At 37.0% G+C, this 12,264-nt stretch overlaps 1 protein-coding gene across 1 annotated transcript in view; it reads left to right on the top strand.

Annotated features, from left to right (window-relative positions):
- SGCE (sarcoglycan epsilon) overlaps nt 1–12,264 on the top strand; it is a 32,180-nt gene extending 19,916 nt beyond the window's left edge. The window contains 8 exon segments of the mRNA XM_075705446.1: nt 91–289; nt 1,992–2,154; nt 6,055–6,266; nt 7,015–7,041; nt 7,754–7,942; nt 9,568–9,611; nt 10,455–10,489; nt 12,214–12,264. Of these exon segments, the coding sequence (XP_075561561.1) occupies nt 91–289; nt 1,992–2,154; nt 6,055–6,266; nt 7,015–7,041; nt 7,754–7,942; nt 9,568–9,611; nt 10,455–10,489; nt 12,214–12,264 (920 nt within the window).

Below are 12,264 nucleotides of genomic sequence, written 5' to 3'. Positions count from 1 at the left end.
TTAAAGTGGTATTATGTTAATCATTACTTCAAATTCTTTGTTATGGAGCCTTTGTTTAAAGTAAAACTCTTCCTTTTTCTGCACAACTAGATTTTCCTTTACCGTATCAAGCGGAGTTCTTCATAAGGAATATGAACGTAGAAGAAATGTTAGCAAGTGAAGTTCTTGGCGACTTTCTCGGAGCAGTGAAAAATGTGTGGCAGCCAGAACGCTTGAATGCTATAAACATTACTTCAGCCCTCGACAGGGGAGGGAGAGTTCCACTTCCTATTAATGACATGAAAGAGGGGTAAGCACATGTGTCAGTCCAGTGTTTTTGCTTTACTCTTTTTTTTTTTTTTCCCTTACTGAAAAGGTTATTTTTTTTCAGGTTTCCTAGAAACTTTGCCATTGCTGTTTTATATTTTGCAAATCCAGATTAGTATTAGATATGAAAGGTTTACTGATGTTCCGAGCCCCTGTTATACCATGAGTTTATCATGTTAGATACCATTTCAACAGGCGACAGTTGCTATACATTGATTTTTACAATCCAAGGAATACTAATAAATTCCATTAATTATAAAACAGTTGGTAGTAAATACGCTTATTTTGTAATTCCAGTCTTACTTCTGAGCAGTTATTTGGCATACTTTTCGAGTATTCAACAGTTCCCAATTCACAAAACTCAAAATTTTGAAACAAGGTGTGATAGAGCATAGGTTACAAAGACACTTAGATTTCTACGAGCGTTTAGCATTTAACAGTGTCATTTGTAGCTGTACTCTTACTTAGTGAAATTTAGTTATGTGCTTCAGGAGCACTGTGGACTTTCATCTGAAAGTGATAAGCTGAGGTATCTGGGGAATATAGGTTACTAAGTGTAAACTGCAGGAATGCACTATTTCCAGTTGTGATTCTAACCATAAATTCTGTTCTGAAATATGATACTTCAATTAGAAGCTAATAAGGATTCAGTGTTTTCAAAATATTCTTGCGGTAGTGCTTTTGCCTGGCAAAAATAAAGATGCCTAGTTATTTTTAGATATTTTGTGTCAAATAATATCTAAGAAAAGAGCTGAGGGTTCAAAATCCAAGATGTGTGTAGGAAAGATTGTTGGTTTAGAGCCCTTTTGTGGAGGGCTCTAAATTCCATATGGAGTTTCTGAGCGCATCTAAAGAAGGAAAGTGACTTCTATACTAGCCAGAGTCATAGCAGAACCACTTAACACAAGCAGCTACATTTCAAACATTTAGTTGGATAATGCTTTATATACCAAATGGCAACCATGACCTAATTTATATTTCAGGATCCATTGATACATTATTACCTGGTGCGGCAGACTGTATTTTCCAGCAGCATTCTACATATTTCAGTATGAAAATGAGTAACACAATTAGTGCAGTAGCTCTTATTTTGTGTACTGTAATGCTAAATGAAGTATTAAGTCTACATTCAGCTTTCAGTGTTCTGCAAATTTTGTTGGCAGTGCATAGCTACAGTATGGAATCTTTTAGGAGAAGCTCGGGGCTTTGGCAGCTTCATATGAGTATTAGGTTTAGAAATAACTAGTCTTTGTGAATTTTATTTGAAAACATGGGGAAACTTCTTCAAAAATACTGTGCTGAGCAAGGCTGAAGATTTCCCTAAGATAAAATTATGCTCTTTTAATGCGATCTTCAAAAGTAGTACAGATTTACTTACATGAGGAACTTTACACTTGGAGCTCTATGACTTCATAGAAATTGACAACTCTACCAGTGAGCAACCATTTACATTATGCAGCAAAACAGAATAAGTTGTAATAAGTAGCTCAAGAAATTCTTTTTATTTCAGTCTGTTATTCATGTGCTTAGATAAGGTATACTATTAAGAAAAAACAAGTAATTTTAGTCTTTAAGCGCAGCCGAATGTTACTGTGAACAATTATGATGTTTGGAAGGGTACATTATTGTCCTTTGGGGATTTTTGAGAGGTCTTCTGACAGTCTGCCACTCATCTCTTTCTGCAGTGTGTATGTTATGGTTGGGGCAGATGTTCCATTCTCTTCGTGCTTACGAGAAGTGGAAAACCCACAAAATCAGCTGAGATGCAGTCAAGAAATGGAGCCTGTAATAACCTGTGATAAAAAATTTCGTACTCAGTTCCATATTGACTGGTGTAAAATCTCTCTGGTGAGTTATTTTATTATTGCATAAAAGTGATGTTTGTAGAAGTACAATATTTTATGCCAGACATGATTTAGGTAAGAGTTTTGCCAGCCTGGCCAGACAGCTCTGCCAAATTCCACTTTATCATGAGCGATGGACATTGTTTTCTGTCTAGCAGACACTCTTAAGATTGTGAAAGGATTTTGCTATGTGGGTGTCATAGTTTAACCCCCACCAGCAACTAAGGACCACACAGCTGCTTGTCAATCCCCCTGCCTCGGTGGGATGGGAGAGAGAATCAGAAGAGTAAAAGTGAGAAAACTCGTGGATTGAGATAAGAACAGTTTAATAATTGAAGTAAAGTAAAATGGTAGAAGTAATAATAAGAAATAATAATAATAGTGATAATAATAGACAAAGCAAATGATGCACAATGCAATTCCTCACCACCCGCTGACCAATGCCCAGCCAGTCCCCAAGCAGCGATAGCTGCCCTGCGGCCAACTCGCCTCAGTTTCTATACTGAGCATGACATCATATGGTATGGAATAGCCCTTTGGCCAGTTTGGGTCAGCTGTCCTGGCTGTGCCCCCTCCCAGCTTCTCGCTGGCAGGGCATGAAAAGCTGAAAAGCCCTTGACTAGTGCAAGCACTGCTTAGCAACAACTAAAACATCAGTGTGCTGTTATCAGCATTATTCTCATCCTCAATCCAAAACACAGCACTATGCCAGCTACTAGGAAGAAAATTACAGCCAAAACCAGGACAGTGGGCTGAATTCTATTAGAGTTCAGCACCAGTGAAACCACCATATTAATTTTCAGTAGTGGTGTTTTATATAAATGGCCAGAGAACTCTAGGGCTTACAGAACTAAAAGTAATGAGAGAATTGTTTAGGTAGCTGTAGTTCATTAATTCAGCGTGCTAACACTGCTAGTTACATGTGCTTTCCTAAAATGTGTGTGTATATATATACGTGTTTTCTCAAATACGGAGTCTACAGCACTGACCAGTTAAATAGTATTTCTATGCTGTTAAAAAAATCTTTTTGAAAATTGTCTAAAACTTATTTCATGTTAAAAATGAAATAGAAAAAGAAAAGAAAATAGTGTTGACTAATGAAATCAAAATAAATGGGAACATTCTTCTCAGTTGAATACAAGAAAAATGATAACCGAACACTAGACTATTTGCCATGGAAGGAGTATAATTTCCAAAGAGACTTTTTAAGGTTATTATTGTTTAGTTCTGGTAAGGAACATCAAGAAATGATACAGTATTGGAAGAGAATGTTACAGATAAGCTTGAACAAAGATGGTGAAGGTACATGAACTTAGATGATTGTTGAGCTACTTCAGACATTACCCAAGCGGAAACTGAAAGGGAGATATGAAAGGTTTTTGTACAATATAAAAAAATGTTTTGAGTGTGAGAAAAGGTATTCATACACAAAATCGATTAGATAACTTCCAACCCTTTCTTTCTATACACTATAAATTAGGAAAGCTGTTAGAAAGCTGGAAAATACTTGTTTTCAAAAGAATATCCAGATTATTTACTGTTTATTTGCTTTCTGTTGAGAAATTGCAAAAGCTACATGTGTACACAGCAATACTTACCAGCACCTGAAAAATAGTAGAAGGCAGTCAGCCTTCATCAAAAACAAACTGTGTTAAGTCTTTGATTTCCTTCTACAAGGAAGAAGTAGAACAGAGGTGCAGCAGCAGATGTAATTTCTTTTTGGTAAGGTTTTTTGATACTGTCTCATAAGCAAGCTGAGGAACATGGTCTAGATGAAGCTAGAACCTAGTGGAGAGCTGGTTGGGTAGCCATAATCATAGCAGAACTATTAATAATTCCTTGCCCTTCTTCATTAATAAGCTGGGTGATGGAATGCACTTATTAAATTAAATTTGCAGGCCTCATGAAACTGAAAGGATCTGCAGGTGCAGTGAAGGACAGGATCGAATTCAGAAAGGTCTTGAGAAACTGGAGAAACAGCCTTAGAAAACAGGGTGAATTTCAAAAGGAGCCGCAGAGGAATAGTGCACTAATGCAAGAAGTGCACCCATGCAGAATGAAGAGCAGCTGGTTAGGAGTACTTCTCTAGAAAAAACATCTGACAGTAATAGTGGCTCATAAACCAATCATGAAGCAGTGTTGTCGTGCTGTTTTGAGAAGAGCAGAGATTGTGTAACAGGAACAGGCTGTCAGAGAGAAGCATCATTTTCTACAGCAGCCTATAACCCAACCTTCTTGAACTTGGCACACTTGTTTTGGCAGCATGCCACGGTAACTGAATTTAAACAGTCTCGGGGGGGTTTACTGTTGCCAGCAGCATTGCTGCTGCATGCTGTAACCTGGTGGATCAAAGGGAAAACAGCCAAGCTTCCCTCTATCTAATCACAGTCTGCTTTTCACAAGGCAAGCCAAGGGGCAGGAAGTCCCCCAAGATCCATGGACTGGGAGGGAGTTGAGCTCCATTTCCCATAACCACAACAGAGACCAGTGAGTGAAAATGCAACCATCATATCCTCTTCCTCCCACTTTTTTTGAGGTGATGTTGCCAGTTAGCACCTAAATCAAAGAGGAGATTTAAGCTTGTGGGTCCCAAATACTGAAAAGAGGGGCAACTTAATACATGCTTCCTCTTAAAACTGCTTTCTGATAGCTTGTTCTCACACTGTTTATGGGCTTCTGTCAGTCACATCAGTAGCCGCATACATCTTTTTTGTGCATCTGCTTGGGGCTTGAGGATCAGCTAAGCAGCCAGGTAGAATTCAGAACATAAAATATACTGCAGAATTTAATGAGTGAAGACTACATAAATTAATTTTTGCCAAGCTGTCTTGCACTTAAAATATATATATACACGTGTATGCATCTGAAGCTCAATATAAGGTTATTTCTAGCATTCCATGAAGACCTGTTCATCCATTGCATAAGTTTTAATACAACATTTTATGACTTAAAATGTAAATTATAAAGAAATGACCGTCAGTTGCAAGATTTCTCAATGAGCAGTCAGGCAGAAGGTCAAGCTTGTAGGCAAATATAACTTATTTTCATTAATGATCTGGAGAGAGTTTTAAAACTTAACACTGATAAAATTTAACAGTAATATCTAACTGAAGATAACAAGAGAGGCAGAAAATTGAGAAGTCATGTGGGAAAGGCAGTCAATTAAAGGCAATAGGAAATTCAGTAGCAAAAAAAGGTTGTATTTCTAGGAATATTAGACACAGACATAAAAAAATAAATAAAAAATTACTTGTGACCAAGAATGCAGCCTTCTGGAGGTTGGTTGAATTAGGAGGTAGAAAAACTTCAGAACTCAGGCCTCAGCAGCTCGGTTCATGCTTCTTGCTTTTTGAGCACTGGATGTAAAGCTCGATAGGAAGAAAGAGGAAGAAAATCTGTAGGTACTCCACTCTTCATCTCTACCACCTGCATACAAGAGAGGGCAGTATTGTTATTTAGGAAGATAGTAAGAAATGGATTAATTCATCAAAAAGAAATCAGTATCAAATAATTAGTTTGCAATAAAAATGTTTGCTGAATTTTAATCAAATACTATTTATGTGAGAGATCCCTAAAATTAATCTGTAAAAACCACAGTATCTCTGGTAGGCACAAAATAAAGTGATAATGTGATAAAGTAATAAAGTGATATTACTTATCACATTGATCAGAAGCTTTCAACAAAAATGTCAGGTTTTATTAGTTAAAGAAAAGTAATTGGATGGGTTTTATTGGTTAAAAAAAAGTGATTGGATGAAATTGTATAGGATTTGTGAAACGTGTAATATGGATTCTTTTATATGTTTTGGCTGGTTAAATCTGCCTGTTTTTACATTCTGTTACTTTGTTATATAATTGTCCTTTTTTTTTTTTCCTTCTTTTTTTTTTTTTCCCTGGGTATCAGGTTGACAATACAAAACAAGTTTCCACCTTTCAGGAAGTGATCCGTGGAGAGGGGATATTACCTGATGGTGGAGAATACAAGCCACCTTCTGATACACTGAAAAGCAGAGACTATTACTCGGATTTCCTAATTACACTGGCAGTGCCCTCGGCAATAGCACTGGTGCTTTTTCTAATACTTGCCTATATCATGTGCTGCCGACGGGAAGGAGTGTGAGTACTTTAACACACTAATAAGTAACTGTAGATTTTTCTAAGATTGTAATGCATAGAAGACGTATTTATTAGACGAATTCCATTCAGTTCATTAAAAACATTTAAAACAGGCCAAAAGATAACCACTTGAAATATTGAACTATTTCTCATCTAAGCACATATAGTAATTTCCAAGAGAACAGATATAGGGCCTTTAATTGTTCTAGTTGAAAGGGTTAAAAATCTCAACATACGCACAAAACTCCACAAAATCTCCACATACACACAAGTCTCCAAAATGCCCCAAACAAATAAAATACTAATAAAGATAACTGATTCAGGAAAATATTAAGTAATTTCTAAAATGCTAACTTCTATAAAATAAAAGTATATGAACTGAATTTAGACATATTATAAAAGAAAAACACATAAAAGGGAAGCAGCAAGTAACGTAATTTCTGCCATTTCTTACACAAACTACAATTTCATTTTGTCACAGAATTTATTTTAGCCAGAAGCTTGTTCTTTAACTTGTGTTTTCATTTCTCTGTGTGTGTGTCTGTGCGTGTGTCTGTCATCAGTATCACATCTCTATCGTGCGTTCATTGAGGCCTCACCATAAACCCAGTTGCAAATGCTGCCAAGTTGCGTTTAGCAATAACCTTGTCAGCATTTCTACATCATGTACTGTTTTCATCATCAGATAGATTTAATGTTCCAACTATCAATGCTATTATTTAATTCATAAATTTTGTTTTGTTTTTAGGGAAAAGAGAAACATGCAAACACCAGAGTAAGTGTCTCCTTTCCTGTTATTTTTCTTTTACCATTTAATTTTCATTCTCAGTAGCTTGTCATGCTTCATACATGTGTGTCATAATCTTTCATTCTCTCTGATCCATGGTTTGAGTCATAAATGTGAAAGCTGCTTTTAAATCAGTCTTGGCAAGGATAGAAGACCAGAATAAAAAGGGTTTGAAATTAACAGCTGTCATTTCAAAATAAAATAGTGCTGTTAGAATAAATATGTTAATATGTAATTTATACTCCTGGTTATTGGACTTCCCAGCCTATATCTTAAAGGCAGGGGACAGGAAAACAAATATCCTGGAAGGTATCCAGTGCCTCTACTATGGAGTGTTTTAAAATCAATCTGTAAGTTTTTATAAATCTATCACAAGAATCGGGAGTTAACCAAAACTTTTATTTTAAAACTGCAGCAAATAAATGGAACATTAGCAGTAAATTGCATACTCTTGGATCCTATGAAAAATACTTATCCAGACAGCAAATCTAATGGAATAATTACTGCCTTAAAAATTAAATAAATCCAATATTTATTAAATTAACTATGTAAAGGTTTACTGTAATTGCTTCACTATAGAGTCTGTAGCATGCATCAAAATCCTTGTATTTTTAAGAAAAAATTAACAATTGTAAGAGTCTATCCATTTTGGTAGAGCACTTAAAATACGTATTTACTATTTTGTGTCCTTTTGACATAGCATCCAGTTGGTCCACCACAGTGCTATACAGAAATCGACCAAAGAGCTTCGTGACATGTCTAAAAATAGAGAGATAGCATGGCCTCTTTCAACGCTTCCTGTGTTTCACCCCGTTACTGGCGAGATTGTACCGCCCCTTCACACAGACAGCTACGATAACACCAGTATGCCGCTGATGCAAACACAGCAGTAAGTATTTCGATTTGATTTTATTTTTCAATACTCACTGTTGCATGATTTAACTGTGGATTCCAGTGCTTGTCATCTGCAGTGTGTTTATTATGGAGGTATCAGTAATGACTCTGTAGTTCAAGATTGCTCTGATGCTGGCATTTCAAGCAGAAAGAAAGGCCTTCTGTTATAAAACCAATGGCTGGGTTTCAGTCTGCAGACTTGGCAAGAAGCTTTCCGTGGAACAGTTACATTTCTGCATATTTTGGAGAAAAACTACTTTTGTCGGAGGAATCAATTAAAGCTGTTCTATTTTAGACACCCTGCCTCTTAGCCCGTGTCTTTGGAGTTCTGGCATAAAACTACCACCGGGTTGGTGGTAGTTTCATACCAGAAAGTCCAGACTTTGTAAGTAGTTAGTCATGTACCTGTCACACATGGTTTACGTTTGAAATGTTAACATTGAACAGGAGAGCATATTCCATTACACAGATAATAAATACAGACTTGCCAATGAAAACGCTCAGAGCTCTCGACCATTTCCATTGTTGCCAGCCTCTCTCCAAGACAGAAACCAGAAAAATATTCATTTCTATTCCTTAAAGCTCATTTATCGGTAACTTAGTGAAACTATTGAGACAGACCCATTTAGTGCTTTGCACGTGGCCTAATTCAGGCAAGTCAGTTCTGCTGTAGAAAAAAGGCATTTCTAGAAAGGTTTGGTTGAGGTGTCTGCGGTTGAGCAGATCTGAGGCAGTGGTCTCAGAAATGGCTGGCGTTGTTTTTCGGTGCCGTGCTGTGACACGAGCTCCAGTCGGTAGCTCCTCAGCTGGCAGGCCTGCATGGCCCCAGTGATACTGGTCCAGTGCCAGCACTAACTTGGCCCTAATTTACACATGCTTGCCCTGAATTCCCTTCATAATGTAGATACGTGCTAGAAGAGTGTTTTCTTCTCCCTATCCCAAAGCTAAATTCTCCAGAAAGTACAGCTGTATAAATTATCCCTTGTACAACTGCTGCAAAGTGCTCTACCCTGTATTTTACACTTTCTTCTCTATTCAGAATAACATTTTTTTATGTCTGGGGTGCCAAAGCCTGTACCAAAGGCCTTCTGAAGTTGTACATAGAGTATTTATCTGCGTCACCTACATTCCAACCCCCGATTCCTTTCTGTAAAAACAACCTTAATATCTGGTAGCTGTTAAAATAGACACTTAAGCAGGACACAAAGTGTAAATTTGCCTCAATAAGTGAACTGGTCTGATGTGTAAAACTAGTTGAACATTCATTCATTCCACAGTCAATATGAAGTTGCAAAGACTGTCACTTTTTCTCTATTCATCACTTATGGAAACCAAACTTTGCATAACATCAGAAACCTCTGGTGACTCTTGTTACCTCTGGCGTTTCACCAAGTCTGAGCCTTTGAACCTACTTGACAAGTAAAATAATAGGAACTACCCCTTAACGCTAATTTTCTTTCTTTCATTGACGTGGCTAACCTTTTGACAACTGTATTTGCATAGTGAGAATGGATTATTGCTTTGTAAGCAAAACCCCAAATTTTAAATACTGAACTTTTATGCATAACATACTTTGGAGTTTGTCTGGAAGCATTAAAGATATTCAGTTGTTTTTTGTAGGAACCTACCGCATCAGACTCGGATTCCACAGCAGCAGAGTGCAGGTCAGTACTGAGAAAAGGCTGTAACTATTAAGTGACCAGTGCAGAGGAATTGGTAGTCAAAATGCATACAGTCTATGGACAGTGGAAACCATTTTCAGATATAGTAAAGTATTACAGCATTGTCATTCCAGAATTTTTTTGATACATCAGTGAAAATTTTGGGATGGGATTGATTGAATGAGTAGGAGAAATGCTTCATTAGGACTTGGTATGAGACACTGGAATCTGGTACAGCTAAGTTGGAAACCTCCTCATGTAAATAATTTTTTATTACAACATGAAGCTACAGCCAGATTCCCAAATGCAGTTACGCTCTTCAGATTCTCTAAAACTTGATAGGAAATCAAAATTTCTAATTCCCACCAACACTAGTTAAGCTCTGAAGGAGCTTTTTATTGCTCTTCCTAAACATAAAGAGTTGACATTGGGGAATCTGTGGTGAGGCAAATATCCATGCTGCTTGTTTCCCGTGTCTTAGTCATCACTTTTACATAATTTTCATAAACCCTAATGTACTGACTGAGGTCATGAATGATCCCATTGGAGTATCGACTAAGGCTGATTGTTCTCTCTAGTTAGTGTATTAAGTCTGAGAAAAAGCTCCAGCCATAGCCATGTGAAAGGGGATAAGGATCATACAAGGAAAATGTAGAGGCCAAAGTATCATTTTTGAATATTCAAAGAGGTATTTAGCCAAAACTCCAGGTATATATGTATTGAACATAGTACAGGAAGGAACTACAGCTCCAAGAGGAAGACTTGTTTTAACTTAGGAGTTACATAAGCAACTCTTTCTTTTCATTCAAAATCCTTCTTCTTCATTACTGCTTTCGGGGATTAAAGGAGAATTTCGTATGACAACATTTCAAAGATTTGAGGCAAGTATATAATAAATGCTTCTGCCCCTGTGGTTTTTTTTGTTATCTGGAAATCAAAAACACATTTATAAAAAAAACCAACCTGACTGCAGTTCTGCTAGCTTTGCTATTTGTGTGCTTTAGTATACTTATATTGGAAGTGGCAGATGACCCTGGCAGTCTCCATCCAGAGCCTCCAGCGCTGGTTTGGGTTGACATTTCACATAGCTCTTCACACTCACCACTGCAGGCATTTAGAAGGCAGAACAGGCAGAATACAATGTCACGCCGTTCAGCTCTTCTGTTGTGACTGTTTTGCTACAAGAATTCCAGTCTGTCTTGCAGTAAAAAAGATGCAAAATCACCTGGTAGTACCGTATGTTGGCAGCAGCGAGACATTATTAAAAAGGTACGAAATACAAGCTAGCACAGGTTTGTCGCTTGCAAGTCGCAATGAAGAACTGCCATAAAAGTAGATCTTAAAAATCCTCCCATGTCTCTGTTTTCTGTGGCACGTTATTTTGGTAGAATATACCTGTTCCTTTCATATTCATTACAGATACTGCCTGTGACAAGCTCTCGGAAACTGGGGGGGAAGAAAAACATATTTGGGACAGACAATGTTTCCTCCTCTTTTCTAAGTTTACAGTGACACCTTCCTTCATAACTCAGATGTGCAAATGACACTGCAAGCACTTCCATGGCATGATGGCATGTGCCTCTTGCAGTTTATCTTCTAAAGGATATCTATGACTTGTGTTGTCAGAGGTTAGATTTTTAGAATGTTACAATTTAAAACAAAATTCAGGTGCTCCTAAGATTTTTAGTAGCATCAGTACAAACTTAGCAATCAATTGTTTGATTGATTGTTACTGTTCAAGTAAGAAATTTACAGAACTAAAACACTTAAGGCCAAAAAACCTATAGAACTAGAGAGCCATCGTTTAATTTTCTTCCTTTCCTACAGAGAATTCCCAATCATTTACTCACGTTTATTAACATACTATTATCGGTCACCACCATGAATAAGAAGATATTTCTATTTTAAAGTTTCAGTAGACCATACTTTGTAATTTGAAGAGCAGACCGTGTCTAATAACCACTGTCCTCTTCAGGAACTACCTGAATCCCCCAAAGCCCAATTTTTTATTTTTTTTTAACCTTATATACAAACGCAGACTTAATAGCTGACATAACGCTCAACTGTTTCACAAACTTAAAACATAATTGGGAAAGAACTGTATGAAAGTTGACAACTCACATCTAACATTTATCTTACGCTGCTGAAAATTGCTACTGGTCTCCAATATGAAAAGGTATATTAAGTTTTACAATTCTCTCTCTGTCGATTGGCAAAATTCATGAGGACTATTTTAAGGTGCTTAGATGAAAAAGTTTATAGGGTATTCCTATAATGCAAAAGACTACGTAGGGCATGTACACTCTACGCTGCGTTTTCAATTTTGAGCTTCACGGTCTCCCGATGAAGTCTGTTAGGTGCCAAATAGAAATTCCCAGTTAAACAATCTTTTCCCAGATCTCTCCTTTCCCAGAAGCAAGCAAGCAAAGCTTTTTCACATCTATGATGTCTTTTGGTCCAGGCTGTACTTGTGGTGTTTCTCCAATGTGGTGTTGATAAAGGACTGATAAATACTATTTATGTCTTGTGTTACCAGTTGACAGTTCAGTATTGTTGAAGCATTGTCTGCCACTGATGGATTGTATAAATTCTCATCTATTTGCAGGTAAATGGTATTCCTGAGGAAAGAAAACTAACAGAAGCAATGAATTTGTAA

This window comes from Pelecanus crispus, chromosome 2 (genome assembly GCF_030463565.1).
Source record: "Pelecanus crispus isolate bPelCri1 chromosome 2, bPelCri1.pri, whole genome shotgun sequence".
Lineage (NCBI taxonomy): Eukaryota > Metazoa > Chordata > Aves > Pelecaniformes > Pelecanidae > Pelecanus > Pelecanus crispus.
Note: the sequence above shows the minus strand (reverse complement) of the source record. Positions and strands in the feature narration are given on the sequence as shown.